At 36.4% G+C, this 22,472-nt stretch overlaps 1 protein-coding gene across 2 annotated transcripts in view; it reads right to left on the bottom strand.

Annotated features, from left to right (window-relative positions):
• GLIS3 (GLIS family zinc finger 3) overlaps window positions 1-22,472 on the bottom strand; it is a 148,270-nt gene that overhangs the window by 6,049 nt on the left and 119,749 nt on the right. Inside the window, exons 9-10 of one of the 2 annotated variants that reach the window (XM_063295086.1) lie at window positions 13,649-13,796; window positions 9,146-9,330 (exon numbers count right to left, since the gene is read on the bottom strand). In XM_063295086.1, the coding sequence (XP_063151156.1) occupies window positions 9,146-9,330; window positions 13,649-13,796 (333 nt within the window). The remainder of the gene's footprint in view (window positions 1-9,145; window positions 9,331-13,648; window positions 13,797-22,472) is intronic. The other variant, XM_063295085.1, reaches the window with a different exon arrangement.

Genomic DNA, 22,472 nt, shown 5'->3' with positions numbered 1-22,472 from the left:
ATATTTATAAACTTAAATGTATTTGGAAAATAGCAGTTCAAAAATAATGGCTAAATAACAATAACTACACAATTTACATTATTGCTTTTGGGGGGGCTGAAGGGATTAATCAAAATTAATAAAAAAAAACTTTGGTGATCTTATGTAAGTAAGTCTTACTGCTAGATCATTTGGGATTCAAATAGAATATTGTGAAAAGGCCTAGTTTGGGGATGAGTGTGGCCCATTTTCAATTTAGCTTTCCCTGAGCATGGTCATTCGTCTTCAGGCACCACTATGACTCAACTGTAAACTTGAACAGTGTGGCTACTATTGGTTGGGACAGTATAGTAAACTCTCAGTTTAACAGACTTTTGTTTAGTGGACTTCAGATATCATGGGTTAAAAATCTGGATCTGATGATTGCTTGGAAAAGGAGAAGAGTTATGGACTTGATTTCCCAAGCCAGCCCCTTCTCCTAAAAGCCACCTTGCACACTGGCTGGCCTTCTTTTTCATGCCTACCTGGTAATAGACAGATTCTATTATCTTGATATCTTCCCTTAAGAATCTATTGCTTGGAAATGTCAATGGACAACGAAGTCTAGCCAGAGAAGAGGATAAAGTGAATGGAAGTGAATGACAGCATGAAGGGTCAGAATATAGCAACTAGGTAAGATAAGCATCCAATAAGAATAGCGTACGAGCTAAGGCCTGTTCTGTTATTTCACAGCAATCTTCTGAGGACAACGTAATTTCTGCATTTTTTCAAATTAATGACCCTCTAACACTGAATTAAACTTCCAGTAGGTTTCCGCTTGCTTTTTTAAAATGGGAACATTTAAAAGTTACTTCTCAAAAATGCTTATTCTACACATCCTAAGAAATCAATGTTTTCTTTTATTGTATTTCCCTTATTTAATGAACTGATATCATTATTGGCAGATAGATAATAATAAATAGATAATAATAAATAATCACCTGTTTAAACTCATCTTTGTAAAAAAAATATTTCATACCATTAATTATTTACTTATTTTACAGGGCAAATCCCAGGCATAAGTGATACTACAAATAAACTCTGTCACAAAAGTCAAAAGAAACCTTTATTTAAATTTATAGGTGAAAAAATAGGCTTCTTTTTTTTTGAAGTGCTGCAGCCAAAAATCAATGATTTGCAGACTGAAAAGAAACATAAATATATTCTGTGTGTGTGCGTGAGAGAGAGAGAGACAATATCATACAGTCAGGTAACGCCATACAAGGTGTACTGAGTGCCAAAACAATGTATCTGATTCCCATTTATACAAATGGAGATGTATACCATCTGTTCTATGAATATTCATTCTCCAGCATTACTTGGAGACGCTGCATATTGATGGACAATACTTAAAAGTTTCTATCCACTGACCATTCATGTATATTTTCAGTATCTATGTTTGAAAGGACATATCAGCATTCTAATCAACTTAAACTGCCTCTTTCATATGACATAATACTGGATCTAGTGGGGTCATGATATAATTCCTTCTGTACAAAAAAGTCATTTAATCTTTAAGGATGTTGTTAAGGGGAAGAATTGTGGGGCAAGAGTAAACTTGCTTTGTTCTTTTGTTAATAACAAAGTCAAGTTTGAATGAACTCAGGCAGAGTAACAGCAAGCAATTATATTTAAACTAATTTCTAAGCTATCTTCTACTACAGAACACACCTTGGGTACTTTGTATTGAAAAGTCTTGCACAGATAAATGAACAAACAAAAATATTAAAAATCGCTTGGAAGAATCTGTAGCCAAGTTTCAGTGTACCAGGCCCAGAACCTGGGTTCTGGGCTAGAAACCAGGAGTCTGTGAGTTCTAGTCCTGCCTTAGGCATGAAAGCCGGCTGGGTGACCTTGGGCCAGTCACTTTCTCTCAGCCCAGCTTGGTGTAATGTAGACTAGCCTCCTCATGGTGTACCCCGGGCAACGTGACTTGTCACAGCTAAATAGTCTACACATCTGGCTGCTGGACCTCACAAGGATTTCCCAGCAAGAAAAAGCAGCATGAACACCGAACTGCTATGCCATACAATTTAAAAAAAAAAAGTGTACCAGGCTTCATTATAAATTTTAGGTGCATCTTGATGCAAGAAGAATGTGGGTGTAAAGTGTTCTTTCAATGTTCTTTCAACACACACTTTAAGAAAAGATTGTACAAGCAAATATCATCTCTAGCTAGCCAGAGAAAATCCATACATAAATGCCACTGCATGCCATGCCGTATCAAGTGAATAAGACCTAGGGTGAGAAACAGATTATACCAGCTGGGAAATAGTTGGCCTTTGGCACAACAGAATAGAAGGGAAGCAGCAGAGAACAGCTTTGTCGACCTTTGCAAATGTTGCTCTCTTCTCTTGCCTTCTACAAATGTGAAAACGACCTCATTACTAGAGCTGCAATATCTCCTGAACTGTTCCACTTTGGATTCTGAAAAAATCAAAAGTTACATCTAGAGAAGGGGGAATATTTGGTTTGGTTTGTATTTTACTGCATGCTTACCTAAGTCATACTTCCCAATCTAAAGAAAAGCTAAAATGCAGTAATAGATCATTCTACACTTCCTGATTATTCCAACACAGTTTGCAATTCAAGATGTATAAAAATGTGTAAGTAAAAACACTGTGCAGAAAACATATTGTACAAAGAACACCTGCTAGTAAATATGGATCTATTAATGAAACTGTACAATAGCATGTGCATCAGAGGAGATGTGTATGAAAATGTAAAAAAGACAAATTACAAACAAAGGCAGAAATAGGATGGTAAACCAAAGACCCAGAAATTGAGAATCTCAGCAAAATTAAACTTTATTTTTTATTTATGTAATTTAATTTAGGTGCCACTTGACTCCAAAATGACTTGGGACAGCTCACAATATAATAAACCATAAAAACACAATACACCTGGCAGCACCCTTACAACCAGTGCAGCTCCTGAAGGAGGGGTCTCTCATGGGCATCCGGAGGCATACCCATCACTGCCCACACTGCTGCATTCTGGACCAATTGAAGCTTCTGCATGGTTTTCATGGGCAGCTCCATGTAGAGCACATTGCAGTAGTTGAGCCTTGAGGTGACTAGCTCATAAGTGACTGTCTAAAGGGCCTTCTGATCCAGGAAGGGGCACATCAGGTGCACCAGATGGAGCTGTGCAACTTCTATTTGAGCAGACATTGTGAGTCCAAGAGGACCCGCAGATTGCACACCACTCTTGAATGGGGAAGTGCTATACCCAAGAGTATAGGTGGAAGATCCTCAGGTCCAGGAGGACCTAGTTTCCACAGGTAGGATTGAGTCAGAGTTGGTTCTTCCCCATCTAGGCCCACACAGCCTTCAGGCACTGGGACAAGACCTCAACAACCTCATTTGGTAGGGATTGAAAGATATAATTATCTTTGCAGAGCCTCCTTACTACAGAAGATAAAGAATATCTTTAAGGGCTAATTCAGAGATTACCGGCCTTCCTGATTTTTGTGTCACTCTGTTTAAGCTGCAGTAGGCTTCCAGAGCTTTGACCAAAACAAAATATCCCAGAGAAACTTTTTCCATCTTTTGTAATTTACTTAAAGTTTGACTAAGGCCATTTCCTCCCCAGTGATACTAGTATGTTCTAGCATCACACAGCCATTAATGCCTCTTACATTGGCACAAAGTTATTTTGACCCTAGATGCTTATTTTGATATGGAAATAAAAACTCTCAAAATTTAAGTTTAGATTGGCTATTTAATTCTTTTTTGGCAACAAGGTAGACTATATAGTCAACAAATAACCTATGCTTCCATGTGTTTGATTATTCTTGTATCTTGTTCATTTTGCACAAATACAGGCAGTAAATATCAGCATCTAGCAATATATATAACAAGAGAGAGAGAAAGAAAGAGAGCGCGCACAATTAGCAACAAAAGCATACACAAAGTGTTATTTTTTTACCAGTAAGCTTCCATTCTCCATGTTTTGGGTGAAGATATATTCTTTTTTAAAGCTGGGAGTGTAGAGGAGGGCATTATCATGACTGAAATATTCTGCTTTAAATACTTTAAAGCCATTTAAAGTATTTATTTAGCCATTTTCTAACAAAAGCTGTAGAATATTCAGCAATATAATAAAAGAATCATTGCAGCTTAAACAGGATATATTCACCATGATCTCTTAAATAGTTTACATTTTCAGAAACTAGCAAATGGACTCCAAGGTATCATCAGTAAAAATTATTCTACTTCAAATTACTGCTATAAATGCAATCCTGTGATGTTTACTCAGAAACAAGTTCAAAGAAGCTTACTCATTAGTTAGAATTATGAGTTTTCTATGCTAAGAAAAGCATCTACATGTCTAAAGCAGAGCAACTAAATAATGAAGAAATCTAACATTGCTGTGAGAATATCATTCAAATCTGAGGAATATAATTTTAGTATTTATTATATTATTCTAGCAAACCTATGTTAAACAAGGTAGGGAACTCATGCAGAGCATGGCTTCTGGAATTCATTTCAACCCCTCTACCAGCCATACCCATACAAGGAGTCTGTAATTTCTTCTGTGAAATTAAGTAGTATGTTTTGTCTGTACATGCGTGTGCATAATGTGCACACTGGGAAGCACAGGACAGACTGCATATGACCCATGGTAGAGCTGCTATTAAGGGGTCCTATTCTGTTCCACCTTGGAGCGTTATGCTGCTGCAGACAGACTGCTGACCCTCTTTACATACTTCTCATACATTTCCTTGGGTTGGAAAGAATAAAAAGCATATTAACCTTTTTCTTGCTTCCGTTATCCTACATACACACTTCTAATAATAAAATAATTGCATTCAAATGTCAATCTCTGCAACTGGTATCTGCTTTCACAAAAGAAATTTCATAGGGGACAGAAAAACAAAGCCATTCAAGTGATATGCAAGAGAACTGTTATTTTGGATTTGTTCAGGAAGACGAAATCTATCCTTCGTTTAAGCTGATGATTTTGTAGTGATTAGCCATGAAAGGATATTTCTTTGCTGTATAGACAGAAGTTTACTAAATGTGAAATCTACTTAAAAGTAAAGGAAACACCTTTTTTTTGGACTGGACATAGGGAACATACCTGTAGGGAAAACAGTTTGGCAATTTGAAAGAAGGAATATGGGAAGACAAAAGTGTAGCTAATTCTGGAAAGAGGGGTAGGGAATGCATTGCACTGGATTTTCACCTCAGGTCATTTTCATCACAAATAAAATGTATTTAAGAAACAAAAGATTTCACTAAAAAAAAAATCCATGTCAGAACTGGGATTGCCATACAGCAAGATTCCCTCTCATTTTAGGTCCCAAAAGCTTTATTTGGTTGAAAATATCCATTTTGTTTGGAAATGTTATTGGGCAAGTTCTAACTACTGAGTTCAGATGCAATTGCAATTCCTACTAAAACTCACAGGTGAAATGAAAAACAGAATATACTCATCTTCAGTATGCTGTACTCTTGGGCATTACCAGAGGTGGTTTTAGTGAAGAAAGTTTCCCTTGAAAATTGAAGTATGTTGATGCCTCATTTTTCATTCCCTCTAAAATGTCTCCTTCTCTGGAGTTAACTTCCATAACTAATCTATGAACTACCTTTTCTATAAAATTCCTTTCCTGGGAAACTTCTCAACTTATCATTATTGCTTTTCCCTAAGCACATTCAGAGGGAATTTTACTTCCTAGATAATGTTCCTAAAATTATGCATAAAGTGCTCTTCCAGGCAAATCCCAGGACCTGAACTGACAATGGCCTATCTTTTGGCAGAACAAAACCGACCTATAGTGGAAATAGGTTTCTCTAGTGAGTGAAATAAATTGGTTATCTCACAAGACATTTGTGTTCCAGAAGACTATATTCCATGACCATAGGTAAAGTAGGTTTTCTTCAGTCTGATTACTGTTTTTCAGTTAATGAGCTTCTTTCTGTAGTTATCCAAGTCAGCATTGTCTCACTCAAAGGACAGAATGACATGGGCTTGCCATACCACCTATCAGATTTCATAGGATAAAATCAAACCTGAACTGGAGAATGCTTCCAGATTTCATCCTAGAAGGGTGACCATTTATGCCCCATTTCAGAAAAACTGTGTCCCCTACTTAGAGACTTCAACGTGTATTGCTTCAACACACACACCACATACACACATACATATACCAACCCCCCACACACTGCACAAACACATGTTCTTATTATAATTTCAATGAAATATCTGTGTAATATTAAAGACTAGCCTGACCTTACCCTAAATAAATCAGTATTTCTTCAAGTACTTCTTAAGACTGCTTCTCACACATACTGATTAAAGACTAGTAACGAAGACTGGCATCTTTCAGAAAATGTGAAGGATCTGGAGTCTGAAAAAAATAAGACTGCCTAGAATTTCCTGCAGCTGCTCTATGTCCCCACTCAGGGCTTAAGCCCCGTTCTCTCCCAGAGAAGGCAATGGGAGCTGCTTCTTCTGTTCTGTGCTGTCAATTGGCAGAAATCTCTGGGAGTATGAACACATAATCACAGGGATGTCATAGCTACCAGACAGGAAAGTGCTGTGAGTCCACAAGATCGGGGGCCCAAAGTCCTCTGCCTCATTCTCTTCAATGTAGTATATATTAAGGTTCCATACATCTAGCAGTGGGGCCAGAGTTGCTGGTGCAGTTAAGTCCTGCTCACTTTTTAAAAATCAGAGCATTTACTGATAAGATTAATCATTCCTTCTTTTCTGGTATAAGCAATTGTCAGGCAGCACAAGTACATTACAGAATAAACTGTAGCTCGGTGTTTCTGAAACTTGCCAACTTTAAGATGTGTGGACTTTGGCTCCTAGAATTCCCCAGCCAGCAAGTTTCTTTTTTTTTTAATAGTAATTTTATTACTATTAAATAAAATACTATGGAATTAAATTACTATTGGCTGGGATCCTGCCTCTTCCTGCTTAACGACCCATGTGGTCCTGGGATTACAGCAGCAACTGGGACTGTGGGATTGCCATGGCTAAGCAATGAGGTCACATGACATGCTTTACGATGGACATTCCAGAAGTTCACTTAACAATGGAAATTCTGGTCCCAGTTGCCATCGTAACCCGAGGATTACCTGTATTGTTGGTAGCAGATAAAGATGAAGCAGTTTCCTCAATCCTCTAAATCAGTGTTTTTCAACCTCAGCAACTTTAAGATGTGTGGATTCCAACTCCCAGAATTTCCCAGCCAGTTGAAGTCCACACATCTTAAAGTAGCTGTGGCTGAGAAACATTGCTCTAAATCATGTGAAGGCAGCATAACAACCATGGGATATGAAGGCTAACAAAACTTTCCCAACCGTGAGTTATAGTCACCAAATAGACTAGGATGATGGAAAAAGGATCATGGGATTCTTCTAATTAATTATACAAGCATGACCAAGGACAGCAATTCCCCCTTCCCATTATTGAGAAACTTCCATTGTTGCTTTCTATTTTCTGCAATACCAGAAACAGAAATTGATTGAGGAGTGATTATATGTTAGGATAGCACAGAGGTTTAACGATGAGACTTTGGGCTTCTCCATTGCCAGTTTTCTTACTTCCCAGCCACTGCTTTAAATCACTTTACTGCCAACCACAATACACTGACAGAACTGCGTAAGTTGTTCAGGACTCCCTCCAGTATACCAAAGGAGAGTAATGCGATTGCTTCATATGCTGCTTGTAGGTCTAGCAATTGCTAAATGACCAAAGTCACAACCACATATCTGCTCAATATAAAAGACAAGCAAAAGCATGGTACCTTGGTGGCTTAATTTCATTGGAAGGGGGATATCTGGGAGGTAGGAAAAGGAGAAATCTCCTGCCAGTGAAATACTGTAAGCAAGGTTGTTCACTCCCTCTCCCCCTGCTCAGTTTCTGAACATCCCAGCTATTCAACCATGTGTACATCTTGAGTCTGTTAAATTTCCTTCCCTCCTTCCTTCTTCAGAATTTAAACAATACCTTTTCCCCATTTTTAAATTAGCTAAGTACTTCATCTATGGCCATCTAAGAAAATTTTCCATCTGCGTATACTGAGATAGGTGATATACAAACACATACAAATAAGTTAACACTGTGTTTTTAAAAATCTAGTTCAGATGGTCATCGTTTAGAGACCATAATTGGGACCAGCAACTTGGTCATCGAGCAAAGCAGTCGCTAAGTGAAACCACGACTGTGCTTATGGTCTTACTTCAGCTTTCCTTTGCTTTACTGACCTGCGAAGGTCATAAATGCAAGGATTGGTTGCAAAGTTACTTTTTCATCACCATTGTAACTGCAAGCGGTTGCTGTATAAGGCAGTCGCTAAACAAGGACTACCTGTATATGTCATATGTGTATATGACAAAATTCTTTTTGAGAAGGAGAAAAAGCATAGTCAAAAAATTACCAACTGTGTAGCATATCATATCCAAATCATTTAAGAAAATGGGAATAAGCTCACCTTGTAATACATTCCATAACCAATGACAAATTGTAGGAGGTATGTAAGTGGTAGTTGAATTATTTTAAAACTGTAGGTTTGTTTTTATAAGTAGAATGTATACAGATGCATAAAATACCTGCACTTATTCTCACAATTACCAATGTAACCATTGGGGAGAATGAAACTGAGGCAGGCAATACAAATATATTCAATTATAATCTTTCTCCTGATGTGGATGGAATAAGGCAAGCTTCTTCTTAGTAAGAACACCTAATAGGAATTGATTCTGTGAACTCTACTTTGCAGTTCTACAAACAATTAAAAGTGGAAAAATAGCATATTCCAAAAGAAGACAGACTTGGCCTAGAAGGAAAAGAGAGAGCAAGGCTGACATGCCCCCCCTTTTAAAGTAAAAGTCCAATCTTCAAACATGTTTAGTTTTCCCAACCCTTCCAAAACAAAATGCACAAGAAAAAATGAAGTCTTGCAGAAGCTATATGTTTTGACCATTACTTGATTTTGTTGTTGCTTTTGTATTGGTTGCAGTGCAAATATGCATTTAGAACATTCAGAGGCCCACAGCCATTCCTTTGACATCTTCCTCTGTACCTTGCAGCACCGCAGGGAAGGAACCGCTTTTCATTTTATCTCCTGACCATGAATGCCAAAGGACACTAAGGCGACTTTCTGTCTTACCTTGGATTTGGATGCTGTTTGGCTGGAAAGAAGGATTGCTTAATGAGTCATTCGTCTTCGAATGCACTTCTCCAAGTTGCTGGGTTGTTGAAGGCTGTGATGTTCTTTTCTGCATTAAAGGAGGGGGAGGAAGAATTCTTCCAGGGCTTATACAGTGAGGAAAAAAAGGAACAGAGGCTGAAAATCTGAGATATTAAAAAAGAATACACAATGAACAGTAGTTAGATGTATTGCTCAAAAAGTAATATTGGCTTAAAGTTTTTAATATATTCTCCCAATGTCACAGTGTAAAAAAACTGTTTTTAAAAAGTGCCATGTTCTCAAATATTAGTATGTAGCGCCACAGAGAAAAGGAACTAAGACCTTTCATTATATTTAATGAAGGGAAATTTCATTATATTTTACAAAGATCAGATCGAAGTGTGTGTCTAAAATGGTTAGGCATCTACCTTCTCCTCCAAATATAACATGGTGGAATAGAGGCTGTGAGCCTTTCCCTATAAACCAATGTTGTTTTTGCAAACTTTTGTTCTTCTCTTGGCTTTAGAATGTAAATTTTACCTTTCATTGCTTTGAACAAGAATCTAAGATCCCAGTCAACTTGTACAAACACAAAACTATTTATTTATTATCTATCTATCTATCTATCTATCTATCTATCTATCTATCTATCTATCTATCAAATTTGTCACTGCCCATCTCCTCCGACCGGAGGGACTCTGGGAGGTTTACAATATAAAACAATAAATATATAATAAAATTTCAATATAAAACACACTATAAAACAATTTCACATAGAAAGATTTCATCTGCATTCAAACAACCATAGGTTAGCTTTGAGGGATCAGAATACTGAAGATAGATTCTTTTGTCTACACTTCTGGAATATTATTTTCTTTTCTTGGTTTTTTAGGTTTTTTGGTTATCTTTTTTGCAAAATTTACCTCTGTTCATGAAGAATAGTTTTAACTGTCACCCAGTAACAGACAAAACAAAATCTTTTAGAAACCACTACAAAAATGCAGTTAGATCTTTTAATCTAAGAAAGCCTTCCAACTGATAGTACAGCATTTTGCATTGCCAGACAGGTCTCCTTTCTAGTAGACTTAGTGGATTTTTTTAATGATTTATGAATTGCTTCATGAATTCCTGGGTTACTGCAGTTGGTGACTATAGCATTTACTTATATTGCCTGCCCATCTCACAAAAGAGACACTTGGCCTTATTTCAACCAAGATCTGTGCCTAAATAAATCACAGAGTGTTACTGAGGAAACGGCAAATTAAATTTTGTATATACAACAATCAATACCGACCTGTAACTTCCAGGAAATTGCCACCTGAAATTGTGGCCATGCCCTGCAGTACATTTTAAAGTACAAATTGCTTTAAAAAAAAACCACAGTTCTGACTTCAAAGGATGTGAAGATCAACTCATGTATTGTTCATTTCTTCACTGCCCAGAGCCTGGCTATATAGTTGGCATTACAGTCATTTTATGAACTCCTTGTATTTGGGGGGCATGAAATAAGCTGGTTGTGTGATCTCCTCTCCTTATTATAAATGGTTTAGAATTGACTGAAGTTATTAGTCTATGCTATAATTTTAAGATACCTAGAAAATACATAAAACAGAAAAGAAGTAACTAAATAGATGGCAAGATACATCCTAGCTTTGAACAAGATTACATCTTTTACCATTTTGTTAATATTCCTGAAATTATCTCTGCCCAAATCAGTCCCAGCTATGTGCACGATGCAGCCTCCTCCCACTTTATATCATCAGATAAAGCCTTTTGTTCCTTAAAAGTCATCTAGTGTTGCAGATCTCTACCGTAATATAGAAACAGCCATATACTGTATGTATCTAAGCCTCACCTTCGAACTGAAAACAGAATAGTAAAGTTAAAAGAAATGCTTAATATTAATAAAAAGCAGAATATGAGCCAGGCTGAGAAACATTTGTCAGAACTTTCAGAAGCTTGTTCATATGTTTCTAGCACACATTCCCTCCCACCCTCCCTCCTTCCCTCCCGCTTGCTCTTCCTTCCTTCCTTCCTTCCTTCCTTCCTTCCTTCCTTCCTTCCTTCCTTCCTTCCTTCCTTCCTTCCTTCATCAGCACATATGTCTTTAATAGGAAGGGTGTTTCCTTACAAAAAAATGATATGATTCTTTGGGAGTATTGTAGAATAATCTCTTTACTGTGATGAAGTAATTTACTGTGATGAAGTACTGTGATGAAGACTTGGGCTCATCAGTTTTACTACTGGTGAAGCCATATCGTTGTTTCCATTCATCCACTTCAGTTATTTTTTTTTATTGCACTTTGCTCTCCCTGCCCCCCCACTCCCTAAAAATCAGAACAGCTATACTCATTCATATAAAAGGTATCAAAAGGAGCAGGTATTCTTATTGCACAAGCCTAGAAAGGAAAAAAAAAATCCTTTTTCATTATATTTGCTACCCTCGAGATGGATTTTTTTGTTTTTGTGCTATGGCAGAAAGCCTCCAGAGCTCTCCCTCTTTGTTTCAACTTCTTCTGTTCTTCAGATTGTTTCTCTTTTCCCAGAAGCTTTCTGTTTGTTAGGCATTTTTAGCAACTATAGCAGAGTGAAGATGATTCTACTTTGTGTTTTCAAGGCTGAACCCTACCTTTTCTGTTTTCTTCTGATTCTGTTACAAAAGGAATTAATCTTCTCTGCGTATCCAAGTGGAACAACCATAGAATGTTCCCCTAAATAAGAGTACTTCTCTCTCTCTTGAATCTTGTCCCCATGAAACATAATACTTCTGAAGATGGCCAATCTTATGTGATACAGAATATACATAATTGGATTTCCTCAAATGTTATTTTTCAATGAAAGGCAGTGGCACAAGAGAGGGAGAGTTTAAACCTTTTCCCAGCATCACTTGCTAATTAAACATTTCTGGCTGGCTGCTGCTCTATGAGAGAATAAAAACAATTAAAATTGTTTCCCAACTCTGGGGCAACCAACAACTTAGGAAAGAAATATTTGTCAGAATAAAAGGCACAGGGGAAAGAAGGTTAAATTCCCCTTCAATTGTTGATAGGTTTTCTTAAATCTACTGTTTTTCATTGTTTATTTCTTTTACATTTTTGACTGTCTTGAATATTACTGTCCATAATAATCAAAACAGCATTATATTTTTTTTCCTAGAAAGAGCTAAAAGATTTACCTTTCCTGTTTGAACCATGAATCATGTAACTAAGAAAGTATGCCTGAGTTTGCTCTTAGTGAAGGACTTTGTTGTTTATTCGTTTAGTCGCTTCCGACTCTTCGTGACTTCATGGACCAGCCCACGCCAGAGCTTCCTGTCGGTCGTCAACACCCCCAGCTCCCCAGTGAAGGACTATGGTTTATTTAAAACCAAGTTTTAACTCTCTTCCTGGTGCCACATGATAAAGGGGGAAGAGAAATGGAAATGCAAGGGACTTTTTATATTCATGCATGTTACATTAACATCTAGTTCAGTGTTAATCTGAAAAGATACTTTATTTTAGCTTGATTTGGGTTGATCTTTTTATCTGTATAAAATTTGAAGGGATTTTTTCAAAACTTGATATTCATAACAACTCCTGTATACATTCCTTCTGCCGACTGAGTACTCCCTCCTTATCTTCTATTACAAACACATCCTTCCAAATCTTTTAAGACAGAAGGATAGGACTGTTACAACAATGCTATGTAGAAACAGGTAAGCCACTGAATATTGTATTAGATCAGGGTTTCTCAACCAGGGTTCCATGGAAGCCTAGGGTTCTGCGAGTGGTCACAAGGGGTTCCCTGGCAGATCATGATCTATTCAAAAAAATTATTTCTAATTCGGGCTACTTCACATTAAAGAGGCAAGTTTCATTATTTTTAGTTTAAGAACACATATGTTAATGCATATACACAGGCCTATACATGAAACAAACAGAATAATTTTGTAACTTCTAGCCTATATTTGAGCCTGAATGTGCAGGGGTTCCCTGAGGCTTGAAAAATATTTCAAGGGTTCCTCCGGGGTCAAAAGGTTGAGAAAGGCTGTATTAGAGCCTAGGAAATGGTGCAGAGGCACATCCTGTGGACTCACATTGCAAAAAGCCCTTTCTGTTTCAGGCTGGAGGAGCAGAAGCTACTGCTTGGTTTTGCAAATCATTCCTTTAGTACCAACATCCAAGCGCTTCCTTAAATAGGTACAATTGCTTTAAATTAGAATGATCTACTCACTCAAAGTTAGTAATGAAAGTGTTTTTGGAATAACACAGATATCTCAGGAAGATTCTTCTTGTAAGAGATATCTGATACCTGAGAATTTCTTATATTTCAATTTTACTAGGGAATGAATGGTAAAGTAGCTCTAAACTCTTAATGTAGCTTCACATTGCTTTCTATCTTTGAAACCTTGAGATGATAATCCTTGGACAACTTCCTCTATTCAAAATGATCAGATGCAAGAGGGCAGTGATGGAAGGGGAAATGGCCTATTTGTGGCCTTACCTCTCTGTTCCTGGATCCCCTGTTGATGGGTGGTGAGGGCTGTCATGAACATTGGGCCTTGGTGAAGTGTGGCTCAGAGCATGTGAGTGGGGTTCATTGCCCACAGCAGTTCCACTTTGATTTGAATGAGTGCTGGAGAAGATGGTACCTGTAACCATGCAACAGCATTCACAGTTAATATGAAAGGCACATTTATGGTTTGTTACTCAGTTATGGATAATTTGTTTTTCAAAAGTAATCCTAGAAAGATAATGGGCTTCCTTTTGCTAGAAGTACTTAAACAGAGACTTAGAGAGCCATCTGTCTGGGATGCTTTTATCTGGACTTTTTTTAAAAATGGCTTTAATATAATTTTGAAAAGGAAACATACAAAGTACAAGAAAAGAAAAGTAACAAATATAAAGGTAACACAGCTAAATTTTTAAACAACTAATTAAACTAATTAAATCTTGACCGAACAGAATCATGTCATCTAGTACTTCCAATGTGTCAATAAGAGCCAGTTTAAAAGCCAAGAGAGCACACATTTAATCAAGCCAGCACCTTTCTAAAAACATTTTTTGCTACAGTCTCTTCACAGATTTATTTCAAATTTTAGGGATTTATTTTAGCAACATATTAATCTCTTTAAATCTAATCTTCCTGACTAAACTATTATTGACCGTATCGAGCATACCCAGCTACTTCAAAACAACCAGATGGCACATCCAGCATAGAAAAGTAGATAAAACAACTCTTTTTAAACATCCATTGAGGAGTCCAGTAGAGCTCCAAAATAATTTTAAGAATATAAGAAGCATGTTTCATTTTTTTTAACATCTGAGACCACTGACTAGTTAGAATTGGATATTTAAATTATTTATTTCAAATGTGTTGTAAATTATCAATATTTATCTTTGAAAGATTCTTTGTTGATAAAGCAGAATAGTTGGTTTAAAAATTGTGTGCAATATGCTCAAAATCATAGCAGTTTCCAAAGCCACCAATACATCAGGCCCAAACTGAGAATATACCATTAATGGAATATGTTGCGATTCAGCAGTTTTAGGCAGCTATATTTTTACTGTAACCTTTTAAGTGTCTTAATTAGTGCAATTAACAAAGTATCCTAAAGTATTGACCCCATTTTCAGCTCACCTTTTCCCAAAATCCTTTTTTCAGCCATTTGAACATTCAAGTATCAATTTCTTAAGAGAATAATATTCACACTTTAGTTTCTTTCCCAGTAACATTTAAATATGTCTAGTTGCCTTTAATGGTGGGAATCCATCTAAATTCCAACTATAATTAGAACCAAGAACTTGCCAGGATTTCAAAGTATGAAATAATTGTGCTCATTGTGTTACATTTTCACACTCATTTTCATTCCATCCCCTATAGCCTCAGAAAAAAAATTAATAGGTATGTCCATTTGTGCAATTGGAAATCTGGAAAATTAAAACATCCATGCTCATGTGGGATGTTACAGTTTAGAGAGTGAGAACCTTGGAAACTGACCGTTCCATAAAAATTTAATCATTAACTTGTTAATTTAACTAAAATATCTTAGTGGAATTAACAAAGATATTCCTCTTAAGATATGTATCTATTTTTCCTTACAAACTCCTGGATATTTTTAGCCATATATTAATCTGAACTATACAATTTAGTATATTTGCTTCTATTAACAAAGAGATCTGTTCTATTTCTATTGTTCTAGAAAAAATTATCCTACCCCCACAATATCAGAATCCCAAAACTCAATTTTTAGAGATTTCTATAGAAATTTTTCTACTATTGGTGATAAATTAGATTTATTGCAGTTTATTGTATATATAAAAACATTACAATTTTGTTGTACAGACTCCACAAAATTTGATAAAGAACTTTGGTAATCATTAATAAGGCTCAAAATATCATCTGCCTATAATAACACTCCCAGCCATTAATAAACAATGAATAAAGGCGCAATAAAAATTAAATAAATAAATGTTACTAGATTGTCTAATAAGAGATGCCAAACATTCCAGAACCAAGTTAAATATGTAGGGAGATAAAGGACCTGTTAACAGGTCCCATTACACGTTTTAATTGGCCAGAAGTAAACCCATCTGTAATATCTCAAGCAGAAGGGCTAAAAAATTAAAAGTTTAAATTCTATATGTTTTATGACATATTCCAAACAAATATTTAATATGTACCACATCAAAAACTATTTCTACTACAGTAGTTTCAAGAATCTTAGGCTGAATTGGTTAAATATCCACAAGTAATCTAATATTAACAGAAGCTTGCTCTTTCATGAAACCAGACTGTGCAGAATATATGTTTAAGGTAGCACATTCTGCAACCTATATGCTAAAGTTATAGTAAAAAAAATTGCATCTGTATTTAAAAATGATATCAAGCAGTTAACTCAGATAATCTGTGGAATCCTTACCCAATACTGTATAAGACTATGATACAGGCCTCGCAATGTATTAATGGAAGGACTCCATTTTCCAAAGATTCATTATGTATGACTATAGGACCCAGGCTTTCTTTGTATTTTTATACCATTCTAGTCTGGGAGATTTCCCAGATTTGAATTAATTCTAACATTTCATTCAATGTGGCAAAATCCCTTGAATGAATTTGAGAAATGTTTGGAAGGTTTGTTCTATTGAAAAAAGTTTCAGCCTACTCATTTGGTGCTTCCACCTTAAAATTGTAAAGATGAATATAGAAATCCAGTCAGGAGAATCTTTGGGGGATGTGGTGGGGTGGTCAATGACATCAAAAAGGCAGGTGCGACCAGGTAATCAAGGCCCCGCCCCAGTATCAAACAAAAATATTATGGTCATACAAATCATTACAATTCAGTTTCTAAAGAAATTAAACCTAGATGATATGGAAACATAGTATCCAATCTCTCTTCTCCATTGATACAAATACAATTCAAAGTTGAAAAGCCAATCATTTCTATGGTTTTTCCTGTCATTGTAAAATATGGATTGTTTCAAGCCTTTTCTCCTAAGAACTAAAATCAGATTTTAAATTATTCCCCAATATGGCCCAAATGCATATGCAGTTCTCTATCCAATCAACTGTAGCTCTGCATATTAAAAAATAATCTAGGTGATAATTTATGCTAAGAGTTGGAAAAAAGCTATATTCATGTTGGGTTAGATTTAGTAGTCTCCAGATATCAACCAAACTAAATTCCTTTATGGAAGCACAGAGAATACTTTGTGACTGATTTTTTTTAAAGAAAAATTATTTAAAAATTGAAGAGTTCAATAGTATAAATTAAGCTTCATTGATATTATTATATGATTTACTAAACTAAAAAAAATAAAATTTCCATATTAAAAATATCTCTGGTAGTTCATGAAAATTAGTAAATGCCATTCAAATGTCATCATTTCTAATGAACAAGATTCTGTAATGGCTTTTGGGTCTTGTTTTGTTTTTCTTCATATTTTCAAAATTACTGGGAGGACTGCTGTTGAATTTCAGCATCAAAATTAAATCTCTTATTGTCAAATATTTGGCAGCAACATCAGCATCTTGAAAGATATTTATTCCTTGCTATCTCACAAAACTCAGATAAATTCTCTACCCTTATTGACTATAGGATGCAAATCAGGGAAGATACTTTTTCCTCACATATTCCAGCAGGGTTGCTTGCCTGGAGACCTGCAAGATATTATTATGTGGTTTTCCTAAGGAACTCTACCATAACTATACTTAGTCTATAATAAGAATAAAACTTTTATAAAAGTCAGTATTCTGTTTCAGCGTTGACTGAATGATCTTTAAGAGCAAACAGCCCTGAAAAACATTTCTCCATAATGGTCCCTAGTGGTCACTCATCTTGTTCAACTATTTAAGGAAGACTCAATGCTCTGAGCTGTTTCCTACATAAATGGGCTTAGAGATGAATGAGCTCCTCTTGACATGCTATCAACTCAGATATGCTTGTCCTTTTTGAAAGCTTGGATCCCATGAGATTGAAATATCCCTTCATTAAGCTCTTTAATTTCCTTCTGCATGAGGTCAACTTTCCATTTGTGTTTATGAGCTTTAAGGATATATTTATACTGCATATAATGAGTAGCTGAAATTATGATACTTGGCTCAATTCCACATCAAAATTTGGAGTTGGAAAAACTGTAAATCTCCCAAATCATAATCAGACTATCAGTTGAGTTGATATTTCAGTTGGAGCAAGAACTCCAGAAATAATCAGCATTTTAACAAATACAGGTAAGGTTTTTTCTCAGTCAGGAATTACAATACTTCCCCAATGGGTGATATAACAGAGCGATGGGGACTTTGTTTCTTGTGCTTATGAGATATACCTCCTCCCCAAAATTCAAAACTTATTAATCAAAGAAGGTATGTTATTCTGCTTACCAATTATTCTTCTACAAGCATTTATAGTTTTTCAACTCATAAGAGGCAGTGGAAATTAACTGCAACTACTGTCCTTCCATCTTGGCTAGAATTCCCACTTCGATTTAGATTGAAGTGCTGAGTAGGAACTTGGATTTGATGGCCTAAACTCTAGGATTCTATGATTCAAAGAATTAGATACAGGAACTTATCTGATATAGCAATTTTAAAAACATGTCAGCAATTCATAATTAATGGAAAACTATGTAAACAAATTTCATAATGACATTCAGAACAGATTAGAATTGTTTTACATGGCAACAACAACCCCCCCCCCCCATTTCCATTGGCCATCAGTGAGAGACTTCCTTACCCATAGAAGTTGTGAAAACAGTGCTCCAGTTACTGTTTAAAGTAGTAGGGGAAATGCTTCTTAAAGCTGAGAGCACAAAACTGAGGTTGCTCATTTCTAACAAATGAGTGACATTTGCTACTAACATCTAACATCTCTATAGATTAAGAAAACACTGTTCTGAAATGAAACAATGCATGAATACATGCTGTCTTTTACATCAAGCAAGCCAAAATCGTATCTCTCAGCTGAAACTAAAACATAATTGGATCTCTAACTGAATCTATTTTCCCAATAGTGTCATTTTCATCCTCCTTTACTATTGCTTTTATCAAAATATAGATTGGACCTATTTTATAACTCTGTTCACCACCATGCATACTCTAAAAACTTTAAAGCAGCATATACTGCGGTACATTGGAAGGAAGTTAATATTGCACTGCAGATTTTCCACCTAGTGGCAACCCCCCCCCCCCATACAATTGCAGACTAGAAAAAACTTAGTTTTATCCATGAATAAAAATGTTTGTAAATTAATTGTCACAATTACATCATAACATAAATCCAAAGACATAAACTGAAGAGCTGCTTAAATCATAAAATTATAAAGCCACTATGCTAAAGTCCTATAAACTCTTTTGAAGGTATCAACTGACAGAAGAGTTACACATTAAAATGGAAGATGGGTTTGAATTCATGTTTTGCAGAAGAAGACTTCACTCCTATGTGTCCATGGGTTAAAGCTAATTATTTCAATGAGTTTTAAGGGAAATATTTATAAAATCTCATAGAGGGATGTCAGTTCCAAAATGCACCAATACACCCAGCTATTAATCTCACACAAAAGGCATAAACACTCAGGTATGTATGTATGTATGTGTGTATGTATGTATGTATGTATGTATGTGTATATATATATATATATATATACACACACATACACATATACACACACACATACACACACACACATACATACATACATACGCATACATACATACACACACATACACAAAACAGTCCTCCTTGTTTCCCATTTTTCTCCTCCTCCTATCCCCATGGCCCTATCTAGTGCTCTTCTCCAGTTGAGTTTCCACACACCTCATTCTAGTCCTTATATCCTCTCAGCTGCCACAATGCCTATTCCCATCTATTGTCCTAAATCAACCTAAGAAGTGGTGGAAATGCCTTTCCCCTGGCCCCCAGTTCTCTTTAAAGCTCCCTTGGCTTCTGTGAGTCCCCTTTTCAGCAATTAAATAAAACTGCTCAAGTGGGTGCTTTGGGGATGTCTCTTTAGCAGCTGAAGGCAGAACTACTCTGAGAGGCATTGTGATGTTAATTCTAGGGATATCCAATTCCTGGAAACTGATATTACAAACCACTATGAAAATGTAAGAGTATATTTTGATTTCCACATACATCCATTGCTTATTAAAGATTATTAAAAGAACAAGGCATTTTGACTGGTGGAAAATTTTAATCACTACTGCTACTTGAACAGCAAAACATCGGATATCTGTAATCAAACACTCAGAAAAGGAGTGGTTGCAAGAATCATGAAGAATAATATTAATGGACATGCTGACAGCATTAATATGAAGGAAACTAGATGTTCTTTATGTTTGCCTATAAAGACAGACATGGGATTTTTTTCTTTTGTTACTGGAATGTGACTGGTGCCAGTTAGGATGCTGAGACTGTGTTTTAATACTATTTTGAAATAATTACTGCCACTACTTTGGTAAAGAGATATGTTTTGTATACTTAATCTAGCTAGTTTTACTATGTGGTGGAGACAGACCATAAATTGGTGAACTGAACAAATGAGGAGCACTGCTGGATCAAACCAAAGGTTCATCTAGAGTCAAACATTCTCCTTCCAATAACAGCCAGCTATAAAGTATGAAGTCAACATTCCTCCTTTGTAGTTTATCTCCTAGTAACTAGCATTATAGCCAAGCTGATGCTGAACTGGGGTGTGTGTGCATGTTTGATTTTGTCACTATTGCTAATATTAATCAATAAGTGGACCTGGAACACATTTTTGCTTTATGCAATCGATTGCACCAATCTTCAGAATAGTCTATTTCACTCCTCTCCTGTTATGTTTTCCATTTCTCTTACCTGCCTCCCAGCCTATCAGCATTTCATGACTACTGATTTTTAAAAAATCTGCAAAGCTTTAGTTTCCCTGAGACTTCAGATATGGTGTGGGTTAAAATGTTTAAATATTTAAAGAATGGTACTTATGCCTGAACATCAGAAAGAGGGATAGGCTGGTCTTCCATGAACTGTAGGAAGAAATACATTGTTTTATCTAGCTCTAATCTATTTCCAATTTCCTTTTAGGTGTGACATCATGTTTTATGTCCTTGCATGGCTGATTTTGTTAGCCAAAATTGGGGGGGAAAATAAAGTTGGCACTTTGTTGGCACTGAAGCAGTGATATGGGCAAAGGAGATTTAAATGTTTGTGTACAACAACCCTTTTCCCCATGTGGGGGGAGGGAATTCTGATTTGCAAGGGAAAGAAATATCCCATGGGTGTCAAAAGGATATTTACTACAAGTGTAAATACAACCTTTGCAGTAAAAGGAAGAGGGGGTCTGCACCCAAAAGGGAAGAAAAGAGAAAGAGGGAAATGAAACTGATAGAGATGAAGCAAAGACATGGAGAGAAAAGATAGAGAAGCCATGTTACCTTTCAGCAGCAATGTTTGCAGTTACCTATACCTTCTGCCCCTTCATTTGTTTTCAACAACATCCTTTACTGTTCTCAGTTACATTGTAAGGCAACCTACTCAGGTAATTAACCTGAAGTTCAATAACCCTGAACTTTCCATCAAGTTGACATGGTAGTAGGAATGTGGGGATCAGATTCTGCTCAGCAGAGGGCTAAAACCCCTTTCCGCCACAGCCCCAATATAGTTCTTTCTTACTTGCTCTTGATTTCTTTTTTCTAAAAAAAGGCAACGTAACGCCAACCATATGAGAAACATCAAGTCTATTCTGCCTATTGTTCTAACAATATGGAATGTATGATTCCATAAACCAGTGTTTCTCAACCTCAGCAACTTTAAGATGTGTGGACTTCAACTCCCAGAATTCCCCAGCCAACAAAGATTAGTAGCCTATAGAGCAGAGCTTTCCAAACTGTGTGTTGTGACACATTAGTGTGTTGGCTGCAGTGTGTAGGTATGTCGTGCAGTCAAGGGATCATACAGGTACTGCGCATGCGCAGTATGCATAATCGGGTCAAAACAGCTGATTCCGTGTGACTTCTGGTAACATGGCCATACCTGCAGTGTGTTAGGATGGAGGCTGAGTCAGAGGAAGACCAAGAAGGTCCATTAGGACCATTAGATCAATTGGCGGGAAATGATGGGGAAGGTGCGAAACTTTAGCATGGGAAGAAGAAAAGCAGCTGATTGGTCAGGGGCGTCAGTTGCCGTCACCGCCGCCAATCAGTGTGAGCGATTGATGAGCAGGAAGGAGGGCCAAACAATGGGAGGCCCGATTGGCTTCTAACCACTAATTTATGTATGTGTCCATATCTCTTATAAGGGGTTAGTTTAACCTCCGTGTTGCTAGTAAAACTGAATTACTGTGTCATGAAATGATGCATGTTTAAAAAGTGTGTCACCAACATGAAAAGTTTGGAAAGCTCTGCTATAGAGCTTTAGAAAATGTAAGTTACTAGGAGTCATCTTGCTGTGAGAGTTAAGAGAAGTTAACCTGAATTGTAATCGTAAAGGGACCTGTTTATAATTTTTTAAAACTTATATAATAAATGTTAATGTTATTCTTTAGTCAAACATTTTTTTAAAAAGTGACCATGCTGTCTGATACCTTCTCTGTGTTCCACTTAGTCAGGTTATTTCATACTGAGTTAAAAACAAAATGAAAGGATTTGAAAATCAGGAGAGAGTTTGATGGTGCAGCAAAACCAATCAATCCCTCATAGATCTCCCTTGATTATTTGGATTATGTTTCAATTCTGGATAGGAAAAATAAATCCCCAATAGTTGAGGTGCACACAGCCTCAACCTATGTTCCCTTGCACTGGGAATGAAAGTAATGTTGATAGACAGGAGCCTCACTTCCAAATTTGGAGAAAG

The sequence above is a fragment of the Candoia aspera genome, chromosome 2 (assembly GCF_035149785.1).
Source record: "Candoia aspera isolate rCanAsp1 chromosome 2, rCanAsp1.hap2, whole genome shotgun sequence".
Taxonomy (NCBI): Eukaryota; Metazoa; Chordata; class Lepidosauria; order Squamata; family Boidae; genus Candoia; species Candoia aspera.
This window is presented reverse-complemented; position numbering and strand designations above follow the sequence as displayed.